Below are 23,393 nucleotides of genomic sequence, written 5' to 3' on the forward strand. Positions count from 1 at the left end.
ATGCCAGTGATATTGGCTGCCCTGAAGATATGACTGTTATTGAGACATTTTAATGAATTTGTAGTTATGAATGTGGGCAGACGATAATGTCTTCATTGGGATCTTTCTTTTTTTAAAATAATTACACTCCTTCTGTTAGTCTAAGTCATCTACTACTTGGTTTAGAAAGCTTTCGAGTGGGTAAAAAGACGAATCGGCTGCCATCATTATTTAAAAAAGACAACTAAACACCTAAACTCGAAACTACACTAGGATGTAAAGTGGTTGATGTATGGCGTAATTTCACTACCTGTGATGAACTGTATAACATGCTCATGTAATGACTTAATAATGTCCGACATACAGTCGGGAGCTGTAGGTATATTGTCCGATTGAGCTGGAAGAACACAATTTTGAACATACACTCATCCACACCTCTTCAAATCTGGTGTTTCTCCTCGTAGCTGATCCCAGGAGGAAACTGGAGCGCATGGCTCTGTTGCTTTAATTACTTTTTAACGGATGTAGTACTAGCGTTTCAGTGCAATGTTCATCCACGGTCCACAGCATCAGACCAAAGGCTTTAGTGCAATATATTGAGCTCAATTGTTATTGCTCCTTCACTCAGCCAGCGTCGAGCTGTAGGTTATGATGGTGTCTGGAATTTCAAGAATGTACTCCTTATGACTTCTCACTGAACATCTCACACGAGGTTCCGATGTGACATACCAGTTATTGAAAGGATACAGCTATGGTAGGACCCTAAACTATCTGCACCTTGTCCTCATATGTCTGAGAATTATGTTCTTTTTTCACAAACCTTACACACAAACCAAAGATATTTCCTTCACCTTCAGTGTGATGTTTATCACTTCCCTTTTAGACAAAAAATAGAAAACGTTAAATTGATTAGTAGAAAGATATTGTCTTATTTGAGATGTTGAGTAGTTCAGTTGCATGATGAAATAAGAAGAGAGCTTTTAAGTCAGATCCGTTCTTTCCACCTTTATCCCTCTTTTATTCGGGTGATCACAAAAAGGTAGGCAATATGTGTCAGAAAGGCTCCTTCGAGACAAGAAGCAGCTCGTAAATTTCACTAAAACTAAGCATGAAACAGTGAAACTAGTAGCTATTACTGTGGAAGGGAAATGAAAATATATAATTTAACAGCCAGCTTACACAGACTGCAGCGACCAAAGACAAATGCAACCCCCCTCATTTTGATGGATTTTATCACGGTCCAGCTCGCCAAATAGAATGTTTTTGCCGGGTATCCTGCCAGATTTGAACCCTTAACCCCTAATAGCGCCATTCGTTCCCTGTGTAACTACACAACACATTTCAATGACTTATAAACCCTAAGGACCCATACTGCACTGTAGCCCAAGCACGCCGTGACACATGACATACAGATGAAATACAGTGCTGCTGGATGTGATAACGCCCTGCAATTTATGGGACCCCCTGTGTCTGCCGTCAGGTGATCATGGTAACAGGAGACCATCCAATCACAGCCAAGGCCATCGCCAAAGGTGTGGGCATCATCTCAGAGGGCAATGAGACGGTTGAGGACATCGCTGAGAGACTGAACATCCCTCTGAGCCAGGTTAACCCCAGGTGTGTTAGAGTGTGTGTGTGTGTGTGTGGGTGTGTGTGTGTGTGTGTGTGTGTGGAGGTTTAGGCTGTGCGCTCAAGCATCTAAGAGTAACTTTTTCTGTCGGTGTGTGTCTGTGTTGTATCGGTCAGTGATGTGTCTTCAGGATGCGTGCGCATGGAAGGTCGTGTGTGTGTTTTGAAAAAAAAAAGGCATTTTGGGAAATGCGTTTCTTTGAGAGTTAGATGAGAAGATCAAAACAGCAGACAAGTCTGCCATTGAACATGGAAGCTGGAGCTAACTTAGCTTAGCATAAAGCCTAAAAATGGTTGCAAAGAGCTAGCCTGGCTCTGTTTGAAGGGAACACAATCTGCCTACTAGATCCTCGAAAGCTCAGAAATGAAGAGGTTACATCTCATTTGTTCAAAGGTGCAATGTGTAAATATTGCCCACCTGTTTAATTGATACTCAAAGCAAATACAGCTAGCATGTATCCAGAGTAACGGCTAACTGCTGCTAACTGTATTTTGTTGCATCCATGATTGTAGCTGCTGTTACCCTATTGTCTCAGTTAGCCTTGCAGCTAGTCGGACAACCAGTGATGTGTTGGTGTTTACACCGCTAGCACAGGAGATTTGGACTGCTGGGAGAAAAGGGTTTTAAAGCCCAGGGCTAGCTGGTTAGCATGCTAACTTCAGTAGATCTCTACAACAGAGCGCGACATTGACATAACATTAAAGGGATATTCCGGTGTAAGTTTAATCCATGGTCTAAATCACCGTGAAACTGTGTTAGACTCCCTCTTGAGAGATCAAGTTAGCAGACCGCTAATTTATGGAGTTTTATCAACCTCAGAAACGACCGCATGACAACAATACACTGCAGTAAATGGATCCAAATATAAACCGCCACCAAAAAGCCACAAATAATGCTCAGAACAGCACCAAACTTCAGCAACAGTACAAATAGGGTCTCAGCACATAGTCTGGGGCATCTAACCTCTGCTAGCTTAGCTGGATTTCTATTGGGAAGCTAAAAACAGAGTTCAACTCTCCTCCATCAGCTTCCGGGTCAGGGAAGTCCCGACGCGACAATTACCGAGTGCGGTTAGAAATGCTCAATTCCGTTCTTTTCCCTGTTATATAAATATTATAAATGTTATAAACTGGCAGGTAAGACACATATGAACTTTGATTGCTTTTCCATGGAGTCATAATCATACATTTTCATCCATGAGCCGCGGAACTCTACTGCACTGAGCATTATTTGCGGCTTTTTGGTGGCTGTTTATATTTGGATCCATGTACTGCAGTGTATTGTTGTCGTGCAGTCGTTTCTGAGGTTGATAAAACTCCGTAAATTAGCGGTCTGCTAACTTGTTCTCTCGAGAGGCAGTCTAACACAGTTTCGCGGTGTGTTAGACTATGGATTAAATTTACACTGGAATATCCCTTTAACCTTCACCTTGAAAGAAAAACTTGATAAAAACTGTGCCTGCATTATATTCTTTTCCTAGTACTTATATATGTAGCTCCAAGCTAGTGAAAACACAAAGTCAGGACCCAATAAAAACATAGCAACCAGGTAGCGTCAATGTCTCCATCTCACTCTTCTGCTCTACCTGTGTCATGAGCAGCAGGTCTGAGAGTCTGTTTGACTGAGGGCGAGGCGGAGGTACAGACACACACACAGTAGAGAGGCAAACTTCCCTTTGGCAGAATTTATATAAAATCATTAGGGTTGTGTGGAGGTGTGGCCGTGTTTATTTGTGCTTTCACTGCTTGGTTTTCGCTCACACTGCTCCCTCTGCTCCCTCTGCTCCCTCTGCTCCTTCGGCTCCCTTTGCTCCAAATTTAAATGGAACTGACAAATCCTGCATTTTATGCCTTTAATTAAAGCTTTAGAGGGTCTGGAAGGTGAATCTTGTTACCTTTGGTTTGCCAGGCGAGCTGCTGCACTCACTCCTCATCTTTATGGTAAGCTAAGCAGACTCCAGTTTTATTTTGAACACAGAGATACAAGAGTGGTATTGATCTTTTCCAACTCTGCAGCATTTTTCCCCAAATGTCAAACTGCTCCTTTAAGACAGAAAGCATAAAAAAGCGTATGCTTTCTGCCTGTGGAGTGTGTGTGTGTGTACGCTTGTTTTTGTCTTAGAAAGAGACAGAAAGACAAACTTGAGGAGAAAGCAAGAAAATGTCAATGCTACCCTTTGCATAATTGCCTCCAGTATACCGACTCCTCACTGTGTCTGTGTATGTATATGTGTGTGTGTGTGTTTATGTTTATGTGTTTGTTTCACAGGGATGCGAAGGCATGTGTGGTGCACGGCTCGGACCTGAAGGACATGAGCGCCGAGTACCTGGACGACCTGCTGAGGAACCACACTGAGATAGTGTTTGCTCGCACCTCTCCACAGCAGAAGCTCATCATAGTGGAAGGCTGCCAGAGACAGGTCAATGGACGGGAGTGTGTGTGTGTGTGTGTGTGTGTGAGTGTGTGAATGTGTGTTTTGTGGCATTTTTGAGAGCGCACAGTTGAATAACAATGTGTGTGTATAAGGTTAAATGCAGGCATGAGTGTGTTTGCGATAAAGTGTGGCTGAATGCTTGAACGTGTCTGTTTATGTCTAAATGTAGAGGTACGGTTGAATACAGGTGTGTGTGTGTGTGTGTGTGTGTGTGTGTGTGTGTGTGTGTGTGTGTGTGTGTGCATCCTTGCCATTTAAGTCTGAATACAGTTCACTGTGTGTGTAACTGTTAGTGTGACTGTGTTTGAGCCATTTGTAAGTGCAGGTGGTTGAATGGATGAATACAGGCTTTTGTGCGAATGTGTGTGCATTTGTGTGTGTGTGTGTATGTGCGTGCATGCTTTCGGTGGTCCATTTGTGAGTTTCTGTCAGTAAAGGATGGGATCAACTGTCTGCTAAACTCATATATTAGTCCCTTACGTATATGCCTAGATGTATGTGCTCAGCTTTTTATGTGTGAAATTTAAAAAAATAGGCGTGTGTATTCACTCGCACACGTCCCCATATATTGAGGTCATGCTACAATTCACCCTGGCTCACTCACTTTCACTCCGTGTGACTGTATGATTGCAACTCAATTCCGTTTTTCATTTAATCTCCCCAGAGCTGCTTTGAAAAGACATTATTAAGACAGAAGGGGAGGGGGGGAAAGCGAGGGAAGTGGAGGGAGAAAAGCTTAAATCATGGTACTTATCTCTCTCTTCTTGACACTTTTTGTTCTCTGGTCCTCGCGGGTGCAGGGGGCGATCGTGGCGGTGACGGGCGACGGCGTGAACGATTCTCCAGCCCTGAAGAAGGCTGACATCGGCGTTGCCATGGGGATCGCCGGCTCCGACGTGTCCAAGCAGGCAGCTGACATGATCCTGCTGGACGACAACTTCGCCTCCATCGTCACTGGAGTAGAAGAGGGTGAGTGTGGGTGGGGGGGTGACAGAAGGAGAGACGGGGTGTCAGAATGAAAGAATAAAAGGGGGATGTGACGGAGGGAGAAAGAAAGAAAAAGGACATATAGTGAGACAGGGAGACAGGAGATTTTAAAAACTTTAAACATTCTGCCAGCAAGCTCCTTTGTCATGTGGCGAAAGAGACTGAATATTTTCAAATAAATACCTGAACACTGAAATGTTTCTGAAATGTGATATGTGTATTGTTGAGTTTGATTTCACACAGCTTTCAAAAGAGCTGTAGAGTCGAGACTAGTGACTTAGACTGGAGCGGCACAAACATCAGGTCATCAAATCCGGGACAACAAAGAGCATGTTTAAAGACGGCACCCAGCAGGGCTTACTTTTTTTTTTCTTTTGACATGTTTTGCATGTCTGAAAAAACCCTATTAACATCTTCAAAAGGAAAATGTTGAAGGGTTGTTTTATTTTCAAGGTCAGCCTAAGTTCACCCAAAAATGAAAATTCAGTCATCTACTCGCCCATTAGTTCCATAGTCCACAAAACATTTATGACAATACAGCGTAGCGGCAATTTCCACAAACAACTGAATTAGATGTGGACTTTTTTTAAAACGGTAATAGCTTAGCAGCTCGAGGGACGATTTAAACTTTTATAAAGGGTGTGAATGACGTCTTTTGAGATCTCTTATGTTATTTTCTTGTGTTAATAAGCTTTGATGGGCTGTCCACACCACAGTAACTCTAACGTTATCTATAATGACAACTACAGTGAAGATGAGATGAGATCGCTGGGATCACTATCAGAGCGATTTGATGAAAGATAGAAACGCTGGCAGCCCATCAAAAGCCATTCAAATTTACAGGGAGTCAGTTTTGTTTCTTTTCTTTCTTTATTGATGTCCTCTTTGATGATCGCCAGGTTAGTTGATTGGTTACTGACCTCATGTGAAAACAGACTGTTGGATTCTCCTAACTCTTCTCATCTTTGAAGAATTTAGTGAACCAATATCTGTCTGTTTTTTCTCTGCAACACATACAGCAGTAACGGGTCGATATCCATTTTCCTAAGCAGCTGACAAAGCTGGAGTACAGAAGCATGCTGGATGGCAGTGTTTACAGAACGTTACAGTTGACCAATGTGGATGCTCACATTGTTGTCGTTATAGTTACTGCTTTATATATCTTGCCTGCTATAGACGGCCTTGTGAAATGGCTATGCATGAAAAGGACTTGGCTGCTCCAATAGACTTGAGTAACTCTGGAAAAGTCTTGGATAATATTCCAAAACCATCGCAGCGTGTAACAAATAATCCATCCAAAATCTTTCTCTCATATCCTGTTAGGAATAATATGTCTTTACCGTTTCCTCTGATTTATTTCTGATCGCTGCAGGTCGTCTCATCTTTGACAACTTGAAGAAGTCCATCGCATACACGTTGACGAGCAACATCCCTGAGATCTCGCCCTTCCTCCTCTTCATCATCGCCAGCGTTCCTCTCCCGCTGGGAACTGTCACCATCCTCTGCATCGACCTGGGCACTGACATGGTGAGCAGCTGGGAAAGTGAACTTTGTTCAGCCCGTCAAGCCCTTTGTAGAAATGCCGACACAGTCTCCTTCATTATCTCATTATCTGAGTCGATAGTTTTGACTGAGCTTCTGAGAAATGAGCACTTAATAGATGTATAGACTCCTGCCGAGGCTGCATTGTGTTTCAGGTGTGTGATGTGCCAACTGTTGAACACATCGGATGCTGGTTTCCGCTGTTTGTAGTTGAAAAATAACATTTATTCTGCAACGTTCATCCTCCCGACACGTTCAATTTTCAGTTTCACAGGGGATCAGCAGCGAAGCACAAGTTTTACAGAATCTCCCTAACGAAGGGATTCTAATTTTTAGCATGTTGCATCGCTACAGGCGAGCTAAAGGTGACATGAAGGAAACCAGCGTTATTACTGGTGTCAAATATGAGTGCCTGGAGGTAAAAGAGAACAAAACGTCTGGTTTAATTTGTTCTTTCCGTCGGTGGGAGAATTTCGCTCTTGGCTCACTGCCGACGTCCATTTGTTCAAGCAGAACAAAGACCGGGTGACGCTCACATACAGATTTACATTTCACAGCTCTGCCATTTCCAGATGCCAGTCTCTCCATTGTGTTTTCCAGCAGCAACAAAAAGAGTTGCTGGCACGTTGCTTGCCTGAGGGGCGTAATCCATCATTGCGAGAGAAAAGAAGCACAGGATGAATATATTCAAAAGGACGTGTTCACTTGTGTTCATTACTTTAACTTTAATTTTTCCTGCTCTCAGCCACCAGACAGTAGCATGCAGCCGAAAACCGGTTCTTATACATCCCACTGAGACAAAAGCAAACATGGTGCAAGAAATGAGGTGTGTGCTCCGTATTCGACTGCCAAGACGCATTTTTAAGTCTCCACAGGTTAAAGATAAAGGGGAGCAGCTTGCTAACATTGACAATAAAGCAGTTCCGCTTATTTCACCGACACCAAAGATGAACTTCTTTGGTTTTCCAGCAGCAGGACAGATCTGTTCGTGTTGACAAATATTTATTTTAGCTGTCGCTAGATCACAGCGATGGTGCATTCTTTATTGGCTGGATTCTTCTTTAAAGATGCGATGATTGAAGTTTAAAAGCATCTAATTTGTGCACCTGCTTTGCATATAAAACCCCTTCTCTTCAAAGTAACGCGCCTGTGTGTGTTTAATAACCGCTGGCGGAGGGAACAGCTGGATGTCTGCTTTGAAGAGCGGGACGCCAAAATGAAAATATTAACTGTTCAGCAAAGTACCTGAAAAATTGTTTATAGTACAGTGCAAGTGTAGAACTACAAATTTCCCATCTCTGCTGGTGAGGTTGTTAACAGCTTGTTAACAGCTTAGTTCAACTCCAGGCAACAGGCTTGAGGGCTCTGCTGAGATTTAGCAGTGACAAGCGGCACTTGGAGTCTGCTATGATTATTTTTAGCCAGCACTGCCATGTGGAAAAGGATGGCTGCAGAAGATGTTTATCAAAGCGAGATGTGGCACACTTAAGGATGCTTCAAGACTGAAACTTGGATGTTGCACACAATCACACACACACACGCACACACACACACACACACACACACACACACACACACACTTTGAGAGATGTAAAAAACAGTAGAGAAAAAATCAATGGCAGACATAGTCACATCCTTTTCCCTCTCCTCGTGTCTCTCTCAGTTGCGGTGGGTCAGGGGAGTGTAACACCAAAACAAACTGGATTTGTCGACCGCAGAGCTCGTGTTCAGTTTCACACAGTGCTAAGTCCCCACTTCAAATCCCACCTAAGTCGCAGAGATATCCTGCCCTAAGTCACACATATTGCTCTGTTGCTTACCTGGTAAAAACCAGCCAATATAAGATCTTTATTACTGGGACCTCTCCACCTCCCTATTTTATGAGTCTCTTGAAAATCGGTCTCTCTCCTCGCGTCTGCTCTCCCCGCCTCTCTCTCTGTCACTGTCGCTGCCTCTTTTTTCCCTCTCCTTGCCCCTTTTCTGTCTTTTCTCCTTCCACGCCTTGATTGAATGCCGAATCACATGAATAGTGATATGTCTAGGGTACCCCGTGTCTTACACTTTCATCATGTCTTTGTACTGTTGCCACCAAGACGGATTCCTGCGCATTTCTTTTACAGAGTGCATAAAGTGAGCTAATTCTGTCCTATCCTCCCATTCCCCTCCAGGTTCCAGCTATCTCATTGGCTTACGAGGCCGCCGAGAGCGACATCATGAAACGCCAACCGAGGAACCCCAAAACAGACAAGCTGGTCAATGAACGCCTCATCAGCATGGCCTACGGACAGATAGGTTTGTGGTCTCATGGCTCATAACCTCTCTGGAGCACGGCTCTTAAATCTGAATCACTGTGACAGGCCTCCTGTAGAGAAGTTATGGTTTCTAATAAACATTGCAGGCATAAAAACATAAAATATTGGCTTTTATCAGAAATTCTGGCATTTCTTGCCGCCTTTGTAAATGTTTAGGCGAGCACAGTCGAGGAAAATAGGTCCAGAGGTGAGGAGATAGTCAGGAACGAGTCCCACAATTTTCTTCTAATTGTCATGACATTTACAGCAAATTGCAAGCGGAGAGAAAAACTATTTTCTACTTAGTCTTGGTTATGTTTCACTGCTTGGAACCTCACTTGAATGCATGCTTTTTTATCTCTGGTGTTATATGGTTTGGGAATAGTGAAAATCAAAGGCTGGCCCAATTTCATAGGCTGCTAAATAGGTCAAAATATGACAGGGCTTCATTGGATGACAATTTAAAGCTGAACACGCTCGAAACAGCCGACGACTCGCATCGACTCCCGTGATTCTTCCAAGATGAGCACCAGTGGACCAATAGTTTTGCAGGTCACATCAAATCCGATTATCAGCCCCTGTTCTGACATTACAGCTTGAAGTCCCGAAACATGCACACTGAACATTAAACCGATGATGTGATCAAGAGTGACAAACAATGACTGCAACAATAGAGTAAAAATATCAACGTCATAAGAAAAAGAAGTAACAACAACGGCATTCAGAAAACGGATGACACCAATTTTCTTACCACCGAGAAAATGATGTTGACAGCAATCAGTGGGAACACTGACCTGGTGCGAGGTTTCTATTAAACAACACAATCAATCAGATGATTGATAAGCATAAGCAGGTGTGGTATATGTGAAGATGTAAGCTCTGAAGCAAGATGTCCATCATGATGAAAAACGTCACGCCCACTCTGACAAAACAAATTTTCCAACGTGGAATTAGAACTCACCATGGGCTATTAGAGGAGTCCTCAGCTGTCTGGAGCCATTTACTGATAAAATTGCTTTATTATTGTAGTGGACAGAGGGGGGGGGGGGGGGGGGGGGGGAATATAATCACCGGTCCTGTTTTTGAGTCGGTATTAAGAGAAAAACACCAGGTGGACTGACGCTGAATGCAGCTCAATGTGTTTTTCATATTTTGGTTTAATTCTTGTAAGTAAGTGAATGCTGGGCCACTGGTATTACAAGTGCTGCTGTTTGTCAAAACAGATTTAGCCTAAAGTCACCCACTATCTATATAACTCCTGATGTTTTCCTACTTTTCCTACTATTCTATAAAAACATTGGCCCTATTGTGGCACTCTGCTGTAATACAAAACAGATGAGTTTGAATTTAATCCAACTACACACAAATTACACAGTAACGCTTTATATTAAGGTTATTGTAATAGTCATTTGTAAATAGGTTATAAGGCTCTTCTAAGTCCTTATAAGACACTTAATGACATTAACAAGACTTTAAAAAGGCCTTATTACCTAATAACTACGTATGACCGTGTTGGCTAGGTTACTTTTGTAATTGGTTACAGAGTCTTAGTTATACTGCCAAATAGTATTGTTACTCTAAACTACTTATTCATAGTAATATAACTTATTACATTTATGTACTTTTGGATTTTGTAACACATGTTTTAGATCTGACAGTGAAGGTCATAAATCTTCTGCTTCAGCTGACGTGTCGTCCAGAAATATGCCCAAAGAAGCCACTCCTGCAGGGCTCAAAGCAACAGAACGCATGTTATATTCGAAGCGATGTTGTTGTTTTTTTACCTCACTTTCTCTAACACTGCGAGATGTGGCATTTTTCAACCTTTTCCTTCATTTCCCAGGAAATACTCCATGTATGACTGTGGCTGGTATCTTTGAGTTAGTACAATTAGATTTTGTGATTGTCTCCAGGGATGATTCAGGCTCTTGGGGGTTTCTTCACCTACTTTGTGATTTTGGCTGAGAATGGCTTCCCCCCATGGTTCCTGTTGGGCATCCGCATCAACTGGGACGACCGAGAAGTCAACGACCTGGAAGACAGCTTTGGGCAGCAGTGGGTAAGGAGCGCGGGACAAACGAGCACTTTTAAATGCTCCCATATACACGGGACGCTCTAATAAACTGAATGTGTGTTTTACCTGGCAGACCTACGAGCAGAGGAAGATCGTTGAATTCACCTGCCACACCAGCTTCTTTGTCAGCATTGTGGTCGTCCAGTGGGCCGATCTGATCATCTGCAAGACCAGGAGGAACTCCCTCTTTCAGCAGGGCATGAGGTAAGTGACGGAGAGAAGAAAGAGAGTGGGCAGGTTCACCTTAAAGAGTCTAAAAATGGTAAAGATGCCTCTCTCGTCTTCTGAGACACACAGAGTTTTTCTGATTAAGTTAATTGTCTAAACTTTTTCCTTTTGCAACAGGAACCGAATCCTGATCTTCGGTCTGTTTGTCGAGACTGCTCTAGCTGCCTTCCTCTCCTACTGCCCTGGAATGGACATTGCCTTGCGCATGTACCCCCTGAAGTACGCTCCGCATATGCATATCTCCACCGAACCGAAAAATAACCTCTTAAAGACCTAATAGGCTGCCATTAGCCTGTCAGTCTCGACTTTAAATGAAGTCTGTGATCTTCTTAAACACCACGTTGTTATCCTTAATATTCAAAAATGACTGCAATGAATTTAACAATTTGCGCTTTGCCCGCAACTCACAGCTACACTCTCCATCCCCCCCGCCCTGTTCTACTCCCTTTCTCTTCCTCTTAGGACCCTGTGGTGGTTCTGTGCCCTCCCATACAGTCTTCTCATCTTCATTTATGATGAGGTCCGTAAATTCATTCTGAGGAGGAGCCCCGGAGGTAAGCAGTTATTAAGAGAAACCAAGATTAAAAGGTTTCAACCTTCTTTGTCTTGTTAATAAGCTGAAAGAAAAAAAAGTTGGTGAGTGATGGTATAGTGATTGACACCCCTATCTCAGGAGCCACATATGCCATTCTCCATCAAGACTCTTTTCTTCCCCGTCCTCTGTACCTCCCTCGGTCTTCCTGCTGTCCTTATAAAAAAAAAATATATACATCCAGAGTAGACTGTCTGCTCCTGTAAGGACACGCTGATTGACAAAGTCACCACAGCTCTGCTCTGCTGATCTGACCTGAAAGTTCCCAGCAAGCATTTGACAGATGGTGACAAGCAGGAGAAGATCGAGTTCTATGTCATTCCAAACAGGTACCAAAGAAAAAAAAGAAAAAGAAATTGCATAAAAACAACTTTGAACTGTTTTGAACTGAGATCAGAAAGGGAACTACAGGTAACAATTTTACAAAACAATGTTGCCAGCAGTTATAGATGATTACTGATGACAAATGACGTAAGCTGTAAGCAGTTTATATATTTTTCGAAAACGTGGGTTTAAAAAAAGAGGTTTTCAGAACAGGTGTCAGCTGTCAGCAAATTCTATTTTAGTTCTTGGGATAAAGAACATGACGCCTCGTTGACATTTTGACATGTGTTATAAAGCCAAATCTATAATCATTTTCATTTAAAGGTTTATTATTGACCCTAGCTTTAACCTCAAAGGAGACGTCAGGCCTCGCCCTGAACAATGCAGCTGAAAACAATCAGGCATCCAGCGAGCCACTTAATGCTGATCCATTCTCAGGCTTTCAAAGCTGCAGCCTCGGTAACACTTGACTGATTACTGTTTGTCTTCCAGGTTTGGGTTCTGACAAAGTAGCATGTAAATGCTTTGCCATCTGACAGTTTGCACAGGAATTCCATTTGATAAATGGAGCATAAAATAGTGACAATTTGACATCCACATCACCACTGAAGTCTAATCTGATCTGATGCTGGGGCCAAGGGCTGCATCTGCAATAGATTTCAATCAATGTTATTGAAGGTGCAATATCTGAGAGATGGCCTTGTCTTTGACTGGTTTGAGGATAGTGTGTTTAACGATGACATAAAAAGGCAACTGAGCTCGTCTTCATTCTGTAGAAGAGACAAACTTGACTTCAGAAGGTTGTTCTTTTATGTTTATTAAGAGAAACATGTATATGAGTTTATTTTCTTGACACTGTTTTTTATTGATTAGGCCAAAAATGCTAAGAGAGATTGTGCAGCGTAATAAAACTCACTGCTTGCACATGTCACTCATCTGGAACCATACAAGGCCTGAGATACTTTAAACCACATTCACATGGTTGCCATTTCCTTCTGATGTCACACTCAGGGTGGGAAGGTGGAGTGAGATAATGTACTGCTGCTGTGCTATAAACGTAAAGAATACAACAATTTGTTATAATTTCACAGCTTCCAGATTGATCAGCAAATGACAATATGATGTTAGTGAAAATCTGGAGGTATTTTTTATCATATTCCAGGATGAAACCCCTTGTTGATAACCGATTAGCTAACCTTAGCACTAAACCAATTCCAAGCTAATGTTAGAATTGGATTAGATCCAATGTGTTTCACTTGAAGGCTTAAATAAATGTGTCCAAGATGTGTGTTGTTATTTAAGAATTCCTATTTCCCTTTCCTGCTGTGTAACACTATCACGGTAATGCTAACTAGGAAGTAGTTAACACAAGCTATTGTCAATGCTAGCTGTTGTCAAAGGGAAGCCAACGGGTCACCAAAGATGTTGTTTGACCTTGAAAAACTGTCTCTCCAGATTTTCACCAACATCTTTTCAGTTGCCGTTCAATCAGGAAGCGGTGAAAAAGATCAACAGTTGTCAGATTCCTTACATTTATACGACTTGCAATCTGGTACACAGCTGTACAACAATTGAGGTTCTCACTCTGATTGTGATGTGACAGGAAAATGGCCGCCATGTAAATGCGGTCCATTTGAGTACTGCCTTTTGAGTCACAAAGTATTATTACGAGACAGTTTAGCTGGGGCTGGGGCTAGCTGGTTAGCATGCTCATTTCGATCGATATCTTTGCAATATATTACATAGACGGCTTTGACATGATGTCACGCTCATACTCATTTACATTCTGTTGATAAGTTTTGTGAATTTCTGAATGTTTTAAAGTAAAACTCTTACACATTGCTTCTTCAGATTTGTCTTGCTACCAAACAGACAGGGGTGGAAACATGAGCTGCTTCTGATTTGTTTATGCAAGCAGTGAAAAAAGATGATCATATAATACTGAAAAAGTATTTAATGATTCATACTTCGGCCTGAAGCAAAAAATGTTTATTGGCGTGCAGCACAAGAAATGTCCAACAGGAAGGCAGCAGTCTATACAGACTCTGTGAAACATATGTAACACATGTACCAGGAAGGCTTATACCTGTCCAACAGAGAGTGGAACCGTAGCGAATGATGAGAAAGGAAATTAAAACAGGCTGATGAAGACTCTTGAGATATGCCCCCGAAGATCACACACATGATACAGACACACTACAATAGCTCAAAATCTCTTCACAGCTACAGCGTTTCAGCTGAGAGGGGGCAAGACACGGGGAGACAAATACAATTTATCGTGACAGTTAATCATTTCTGTTAATCTGTGTGTCACGGGCTGCTGATCAGAGTCTTAGAGTTATAAGGGGATTCATTTGGAAATGTACAGAGACAAAGGCGACGAGATGAATACAAATAGAGTGATACAAAAGGGATATTATGAAAAGTGCTCGCCTGTCATTTCGGTCCCTGACACTCTCCCCCCTTTCTCCTTCTGTCTCTCTTCCAGGTTGGGTGGAGCTGGAGACATATTATTAACATTCAGAAAATGTCAGTTTTGAATTGTGCGTCTCTCTGAGTGTGTGTGGGTGCGGATGTGTGCTGCCAGCGAGGGTGGAACTGAAGGGTGTGTGTTTGTCTGTCAGCTGTAATATTGCATGGATCAGTTCACAAATCTGATTATCATAAAAATACTGCTGGAAATAGGCTTTTGATTGTGTTTTGAGCTTTTTCCTTTTGTTTTTCTCAGAAAGCATTTCCACAAGAACAGTGGTAATGCACACCTATGTGCCTTACATAAACTGTTGCCAAAGTGATGTATCTTGTATCCTGTGTGGCTGTAGAGGAATACCAAATGTCATTCATCATGTGAAATTTGCCAAATAAAATGTATTCCAATGTATTTCCAACTGTGTTTGACTTGTTTTTTGTTGTTCTTGTGGTCTCTATTCCTTATCGGTATTATTGCACAATGATCCTTCTGACTGAATTGATGATCAGACTTTAACCTGTCAAGTTTAGTATGTAGGACATCTCAAACGCCAATGATTGTAAGGGGCAATATTAATAGGGGCCAAATCTCCTGCCATTCTAAGATATTTGAAGATTCATTAGAAAATTCATTTTCTGAGAGGAAATTTGTTTTAACTCAACCCAATGACTTTTAGCAGGTCTTAAACTGGTTCTGAATGCCAATAAGACAAAGTAAATGATATTCTCGAGAACATAAATTGACTTTAGCGATGCACAGTGTTCTATAATTGAATAAGTCCAACTCAAAATACTTTTCTACAAAACCACGGATGAGTTAAAACCAAACATTTTTTTGCATTGCAAGATTACATCTGTGTAGGCTGAACTTTCTAATTTCTCTCTTGTTACAGGGCTGTGCTTATGCTCTGCTGAGGTTAACGCACAAAGACCACTTAGTTGGGGTTAGGAAAACATCATGGTTTGGCTGAGAATACCTGTTTTTGGTCTTCTTGGATCACGGATGGAGATGGTCTGACTTCCCATGAGAAATAGTATGTCTTGGTCACCACAAGAAAACAGCTGGAAACGTCTGCAGGTGTCCTGAAAAATAACACTTGAATTTGACGCACAAAAACAGATGGAAATGTACCCAGGTGTCCATAAAAATATCCACTGGAGTGATTCAGACTGCAGCTGGCCATTTGGCAGCCTTGTTGGCTTTCATACTGCCACCACCATGCCCTCCATCTCCTGGTGTGAAAGTCAGCTAAGAAGCATGTATTGTGAGCGTGATGTTTGCTATAAATGTCAGTCTGTATGTTTCTGTGTTTTGCACAAACATTAACTGCTAAAATTATATCCTAGGGGACTGTATACCAACTTATGAGTACAGTGCAAAGAAATTGCAGTGAAAAACTGCAATAGATATGATGAGGTGATTTCGAAACCATGTTGCCATTACATGGTTTCTTCACTGAAGAGCGCTGACAGCTTTTCAATAAATATTAGGTGTCTAGCTCGGTACATATGTTGGCCACAATTCTTCATGTGAATTTATGTTGAATTAAATATAATTTCATACATTTTGAGATTTTTTTAAACTCCAAAATATCAATAATGGTCTTTTCCTCAAAAGTCCAGTGTCAGTCAGGCTCTGCCCACACTCACATTTTCCTGAACTCATCATCCATTATGTATGTCCTCATGTCCACTATTCACTGGACACTCGTTACCTTACTGTCAAACAGTCAAGAAATACTCGACAGGCGGCAAAGCGTGTCCTCCAAAGTTTCTCAGCTTTGGAACCGGCTCTTTGTGGAAGATATTTTTTCAGAAATCATGACATGTTAAGTCGAAGGCGATGTAAAAACAAAAATTAGTTGGAGGAGGTTTGAATTGTGGTATAACCAACCATAACCTTGTCTACTTTCAGTCCGACATGGTCTCTTCTCATACTTTATGCAACATTTATACAGGAACAGGCCATTGGGAACCAGTCTAGTTCTGCCTCTGGGCATCATTAACCTTACCACATGGTTGCTGCCTGTATGTGTGCGTATGTGCTATAGATGTCTAAATGTGCGTATGACTCTATTCAATACTTTTAGATTATGTTATTTGCAATTGTTTTTCCGAGCAGTTCATTTGGGAACTACAACATATTTTCCCATCTCAATGTCACATTGATAATTTTACTGGGAGTACTGGATTATAAAAACTGTGGCTCCATCTCTGAGTTGTCAAACCAACTCAAACTCAAATGTTTTATTTCCTCATCTGGAATCTCTTATAATTTTTCTCTTATCTTCTCGGCTTCTCATCCTGAAATTAGAAATGGTTTCCGAAAAATGATTAGATCGCCCACCTCCAGTGATACATTTATATTTATTTTAGATTTTTCTTTTTCTTTTTCTTTATTTTATTGTGTTTGAGCAATTCTGTTTTTAATTTGATCTACTACTGGATTTAACTTTACATTTTCAAATGTGCACCATAAATAAACTTGTTTTGAATTGATTTTAATACTGTTGGTAAAGTTGAGACAAGGTTTTGTTCCTGATGTCATGTGGAACCAATCCTGCAGTTTTTCCTAATTTTTTGTCATATCCTTGTCAGTTGTTTCCATGCAGTTGCATGACAATGCAATTTGTCACGCACTCTACCGCATAATTGGGTGTTGCATCCTTTTATGGGGTTGTTCTTCAAAATTTTGCAGCTAAAAAGCTACATATTCACCTAAGCCACATCCAAAACCTCTGGAAAGAAGTAATAAAATGTTTGTCAAAGATGATTAATACTAACATCCCTTAACAGACTGCATGTCTTGACTTTGGACTTTGTCAATCCAGGAGATTTGTTGTGTTGGAAGAGTCTTGATGCTCTGTCACTGAGGATGTGGATGAAGGAGCTATCTGACTGTATCAGAAAGAGTAACTTACAGAGCAAGCAGAAAGACTTTGTTCAGCTCTGGGAAACATACATGGATATCATGAATGATGGAAATGTAGGTTTTACTTGAAAAGAGTTGTGCGTGTCAGTGTATATACTATTGTCTTGTAACTGTAGTTTCTTTGAGCGGATGTTATAACGTCAAAAATAATAATTATTAAAATAGTTATGTTTACTGATCAACTAATTGTTTCAGCTTTAAAGAACTTCTACTTCAGTAGTTTTACTTTTTAGTTAAGCAGACAAGTATTCAATTGAAACACTGCCTATCTGCATTTTTGATGTAAGATACTTATTTATTTAGCCTATTTATTGACATCTATTTGGGCCGGAAAGGGGAGAGGCAATAGACACATTTTTTATTTGGCTTACAATGTTTGGTGACATGTAATACGATGAGCTCAACAATTTTTTCCCAACTTTATTTAACTTCTCTTAGACGTAGAATAATGATTCAACAGAAAAAGAAATTAACAGTTTAGAGAGAAATATAACCAGGTGTACAAGCAAACAAGTAAATAGTGAAATAAATAAATAAAGTAATATATTAACAAAAATAATCATAATACCAATTAAAATAAAACAAATAAACAATACAGTGCAACGTACCAGGGGTCAGTGTAAATATATAACATTTACTTTAAAAACATTCTCAGTGCTGAGGTTATTGCCTTGTTATGTTGCTCAGTTTCCTTCTTGAAAGTGGGAGTGAGGTTTTACCAGAGCAAGTTTTTATTTATGATTTTTAAACTGATAGTAAAATGTATTAGAAAATATTCTTCTTCATGTATTGTGAGCTCACAACCTTCAACTGGCGCCTTCATCCCAGTTCAACCGAGCCTGACCTTCCTCAAACAAGCCCTCAAGGTTTTAAGTAACAAGGCAGAACAACAACATCCGGTAACGTCACTTCCGCTCATTGCTCGTCAAACATGGCGCTGCTTCTAAGGTCAGTACATCTGCGCTACATAATACTTGAGCTCGGGGAAAGCTTTATGTGTCTTTTGTCGGGGTTAGCATGTCACATCAACGGATTCACATCACAATAGCGCCACAGCTGCGAACAATCCGACCGAGTGTAACCTTTCAACATCGTTTATAATCCTTATTGATCCTAAATACGGTGCGACATCGGGCTAGCTTACGTTAGCTAGCTGGCTAACGCTAGTATTTTTCCTTGTGCGTTAAAGATAACAGAGTGAATTAAATTGGCTCTGATTATCATAAAAAAGTGTCTCAAGAGCTTTAGTTTTCTGCCTTCGTCTTTCACATTATATCACACAACCATAATTTACCGGAGTTAAGCGAGGCTTCCATGTTTGTCTGGTTTAGCTTGAAGCTAAGTGTAAGTTTACACAGCTTATCTGTCATGCCTCTGACAAGAGAAAGTCAAGTATTTGTCGGACTTTGTTCACTTTTGACCTGAGATGGCTCTTGAAGGTGATCGCAGCGCCACTCAGGATAATCAAACTAATGTTAACCACTGTCCCCAGAAGTTAGGTGCTGGCTGTGGTGCCTTCCTGATCTGTGTATTTTATTCTAATTCAGAACAGCTCGTTGTTTTTATCCTACGGAAGTCTTTAATCAAATAGGTGAAAATTACCTGTGTAGGGCAGCACACGAACAATACGTTTAATGGGTGTAGAAATCATGCGGACAGAAATGTTACGTAGCAATTGCTTTGTTGTGATGGTGTAAACAGCATGAATCGTCATTACTTATAAAGTATATAAAATGACTCATTGGTAGATGTGAGTCTTGAAAGGTATTAGGAGAGTCCTATTGTTAAAAGTTCTCCACAACAACCTTTGTATGTTTGTTGTCCTCCCTTATTTGACTGCACACCCTAAAAGTAATAACTCTTCATTTTTGTCTTCAGGACGTTGGCCCGCCAGGGTGTCTCTGTCACCAGACCACAATACAGTGTCCTCTACAGACAGTGAGTTTTGTGTGTGTGTGTGTGACAGAGAGAGAGAGCGAGAGTGAGAGCAAGAGTGGAGGGAAAAGGCAAGAAAAATAAAGAGTTGGGAAAAGAAGGAGATAGAGAGATTATATGAAAGAGCCCTTTGGTACACATACTGTTAAGTAATTTGTCTTTCTCCACTGCAGTGCCGCTCCAATGGGAACCACAGCTAAGGAGGAGATGAACAAGTTTTGGTCCAAAAATGCCAGACTAAACAGACCTATGTCTCCCCATCTCACCATTTACAAGTAAGTAATGTATCCCACGTGCTGTGTTTTGTTGAGTTGACTCTGGTGTTGTCTGAATTGTATGTTCTATTTATAATTTCAGCATAACTTTTTCAAAGGTGCTTAAACTCCACCATAGAACAAAGTTGATATTGAGGCAACGTTTAGATCATACAGTTTGTTTTTATTTTTTATGCTTCTAAAACAGCAGAACAGGTCACCATTTCCAGAGATCCCCTTGCCTTTGGATGCATTTAGCGCAGTGAACCCTCAATGGTGTGTCACGTAGAATTTTAAAACCTGCAGTAAAGAAAACATTTTTATTCAGTATGCCCTTTAAATCCACACTTGATCAAATCATACTGTCACTGTGATTTCGGAACATATATCTCACATCGTCAGACTGAGATCTGGAATAAGTCTTGTCTTTTAGTGGTGTTAGCTCCAGAAAAGTGATGTCATAATTTGAATTTACCAGATCTGTTCTACTTGTTCTAATAGCTGCCTGTACCCACTTAGACATTACATCCACATTACCAATGAGTAATTATCTTAAATCTCATTCCGTTACATTTTACAGGGTACCAATATTGATATTGATGTATACCCAACTGTCATTTGAAAATGTCAGAATATCTCCTATGACTGGAGTTTTGCCTTTTCAAGCTAAACTAATTAAGTTAGCATTGCTGCCTGTAGCTGAATAATAGAACACAGTATTTTTTTTCCCTCTGCTACTTACACTGATGCAATTTGCCTATGACACCCTGAAACAGACGGCTGTAGCTCAGTGGGTAGAGCTGGTTGACTGGTGATCAGAAGATTACTGGTTCGAATCCCGGCTCCCCAGGGCGGGACTGAGCTACATGTCGAAGTATCCTTGAGCAAGATACTGAACCCCAAAGTTGCTCCTGATGTGCAGTTGGCACCTTGTGTGAAGGCAGCCACTGCCATCAGTAAGGGTCCTGCGATGAGCTGGCGACTCATTCAGGGTGAACCCTGGCCTACGCCCATAGAATGAAACTGGATTTGGCCCCAGTAAGCCCCGCAACCCCTTAGGGGGGAAAAGCGGCAACATCCCGCGACCCTCACGGTTAAGCGGAAAAGAAAACGGAACGGAACGGAACCCTGAAACAAAACAATTTAATTAAAAAAATAAAGCAAGCATGAAAGAAAAATTCAGTGGCGACTTAGTGATTGAACATGTGGTTTGGAGTGTGTTTCAACCACATACAGCCATTAAAGTAACTGGGCTTCATTTTTTTGTGTTCTAGGTGGTCCGTACCCATGATGATGTCAGTGACACACAGAGGAACTGGAGTGGGGCTCAGTGGAGGTAAGATTTTGATCCATTTTGTTCTTGTGCTTATTTGTTATTGTATAGAATGCTTATTCTGCTGCCACTGTCGGTGTTTGATTGACCCTGAACATCTCTACAGGGCATTTTGGTCCAGCGCTATTGATTTCTGCTAAGAGCATTTACTGGCATTATGAAACCAACGTTGTTCAATACAATTGAAGCCTTTGCATGTGAAAATCAAGTCTAACATTGGACTGCTAACAGCTTTTAGTCATTTGTTGACCTCGATGTAGCATGTTGTTGTAAAAGTTGGGTCCGGTTCTGTTAATGGGTTCAATCAAGGTCAGCACCCTCAACTGCTAATTTAGAAACAGTCACTCACTTTGTCCTGAAACATCGCCTTTGTTTAATCACAGAATCTATCAACTTTCTGCAAAAGGCTGGTAGACAAAATATCATCTGCTGAGAGTAATATGACAAACCTTATTCAGCAATACCATTTTCCTAGAATAAACTTGATTTTAAAGGTTGTATAGTCACATTTGAAATGGATTTTTGCTTTGATTCCCAACTGCTATCTGTTTCCAAATGGAAATAATATCAAGTTTCTATTCTGTTGAACTCTTAATGGCCCAGACAGCACAGAAAGAGAAGCTCAGACAGAACCATTGAGGGCAGTGCATTGTTACAGGCAGCCTTTTTTCATAGAGACATTATTTGGCCTTCATTTTATGCAATCAGCAGGGGAAAAAGCCTTTACATAACTTAGATATTCAGAGAAGTGACTGGCCAATGAGGACCTCCAAGGCCTGCAGGTTTGGTGAGTCATGGAAACCAATCGTGCAAAGATAAATGGTAGTAGCATGTTGGTCTTTGACATATGCTAATTTCCCGCTTAGTGTCTTATCTCTAAAATGCACAACATTTTTGCGACACACACACCTCTTCCAGTCTCTGGTCTCATTACTTCTGTCTGTGTCTAGCTATCTCCGCCTTTGCCCTGGCAGCGCTGGTATTACCAGGAAATTACCCGTACTACTTGGACTTGATCCACTCACTGTCCATCGGGCCCTTTCTCATTGGGCTGGCCAAGTTCGGAATCACCTTTCCCGTATCGTACCACACCTATAATGGCATCCGCCACTTGGTAAGACTTTTATAATTACATTCCTACACCTAGCAAATGTTTTTTTCTTCCAGGCAAAAGTATAATTGAGATGACTCATCACTATGTGTGGTGTAGTGTCTCGACTCATCAACCTAAGCCTTTTAAAGGAGATGCAATCTGTTAATGTTTTCTATTTTTGTCATGTGTTCTGCTATTCCTGATTTCCTAGGACATGTATTTCATTCGGCAGCCCAGTATTTATAAGCTGATGGCATTATGCTGTCTTATGCTAAATGTTCTTCTCTCTCTTTCCCCTTATTATTATTTAAATCAGTGGTGGGACATTGGCAAAGGCTTCAAAATCCCAGAGGTCTACCGCACCGGCTACACGGTTATTGGTCTGTCCATCATCACATCCATAGCTTTGGCTGCTATCTGAGCACGGAGACGAGAAGAGATGAGCAGAAATGCCAGCAGAGGAGCGAGCTGACGGGATTGTGGACTGGATTCACTGTGGGAGTTTTGTGTATATGATCTGTTCGGGCCTACTGCAGGCCCCATGTCATCAAAGTATTGAATAAAAAATTATATTATGCTGTATGCAGATAGGTGTTGTGATGTTTTGTCCCTTGGAATTAATTATACTCTTGAAAGCTTCGGGGGTCATCAAATGCAGGGAGAGTGCAAAGTGCATGCAAATGTGACCCAGTTTGTTTCACACTTGTTCTCAGTGTGAACAACAACCGGCAGCCAAAATTAGACGTGTCCCACATGTTCTACACTTATGTAATTTGTCTTCTTGTGCCGTGACGTCAAATTTATTAATCACTTTGCTGTGCCCAACGTGCTCTGTCACTGCCAGCCCGATCCAGCGCGTTGCCGGTGGTCATCTCTGTGCGCAGGAATGTGTGTTTGTGTCTGTAGCCCGGGCTGTTTACTGGAGGCTGTCATTCATGTTTTACCTTCTCCGGGCCGCAGCTGTTTGGATGCATTTTTTAACATCAGGAAAAGTGGAGGGCTGAAATGCAGCAAGGCAGCCCGGTGGTGGAAGCTGTGTATGTGAACAGACTCCTCACCAGCAGCCTGCCTCGGGCCTTACCTCCCACTGAGCAGCACCGGAGCTACACGCTGCACCTGAACAGCTTTTGTCCTCCAGTGTTAATAAAAGCAAGCTGCGATGTAATGTCAGATCCAACTCCATTTATGTAGGGTACAGTAACAAGCGCACAAGGGGAAAAGAAACTAAATGGTCCGGGGAGGGGGCTGCACCCATACTGTTTCTGAATGAGCTGGTTTGAAAATGTCTGTTTGGAT

At 41.4% G+C, this 23,393-nt stretch overlaps 2 protein-coding genes across 2 annotated transcripts in view; both read left to right on the forward strand.

Moving 5' to 3' along the window:
• atp1a2a (ATPase Na+/K+ transporting subunit alpha 2a) overlaps nucleotides 1–14,962 on the forward strand; it is a 44,997-nt gene extending 30,035 nt beyond the window's left edge. The window contains exons 15-24 of the mRNA XM_030402941.1: nucleotides 1,460–1,596; nucleotides 3,878–4,028; nucleotides 4,844–5,012; nucleotides 6,403–6,557; nucleotides 8,741–8,864; nucleotides 10,777–10,922; nucleotides 11,011–11,141; nucleotides 11,283–11,384; nucleotides 11,628–11,719; nucleotides 14,570–14,962. Coding sequence (XP_030258801.1) covers nucleotides 1,460–1,596; nucleotides 3,878–4,028; nucleotides 4,844–5,012; nucleotides 6,403–6,557; nucleotides 8,741–8,864; nucleotides 10,777–10,922; nucleotides 11,011–11,141; nucleotides 11,283–11,384; nucleotides 11,628–11,719; nucleotides 14,570–14,598 — 1,236 coding nt within the window. The 3' untranslated portion in view covers nucleotides 14,599–14,962. The remainder of the gene's footprint in view (nucleotides 1–1,459; nucleotides 1,597–3,877; nucleotides 4,029–4,843; nucleotides 5,013–6,402; nucleotides 6,558–8,740; nucleotides 8,865–10,776; nucleotides 10,923–11,010; nucleotides 11,142–11,282; nucleotides 11,385–11,627; nucleotides 11,720–14,569) is intronic.
• Nucleotides 14,963–18,329: 3,367 nt separating this feature from the next.
• On the forward strand, nucleotides 18,330–22,683 carry sdhc (succinate dehydrogenase complex, subunit C, integral membrane protein). The gene is made up of 6 exons (XM_030402976.1): nucleotides 18,330–18,430; nucleotides 19,361–19,420; nucleotides 19,591–19,692; nucleotides 20,946–21,007; nucleotides 21,955–22,118; nucleotides 22,414–22,683. Exons 1-6 carry the CDS (start codon nucleotides 18,414–18,416, stop codon nucleotides 22,516–22,518), a joined length of 510 nt encoding a protein of 169 aa, XP_030258836.1. The 5' UTR covers nucleotides 18,330–18,413; the 3' UTR covers nucleotides 22,519–22,683.
• The last annotated feature ends 710 nt before the right edge of the window (nucleotides 22,684–23,393 follow it).

This window comes from Sparus aurata, chromosome 21 (genome assembly GCF_900880675.1).
Source record: "Sparus aurata chromosome 21, fSpaAur1.1, whole genome shotgun sequence".
Lineage (NCBI taxonomy): Eukaryota > Metazoa > Chordata > Actinopteri > Spariformes > Sparidae > Sparus > Sparus aurata.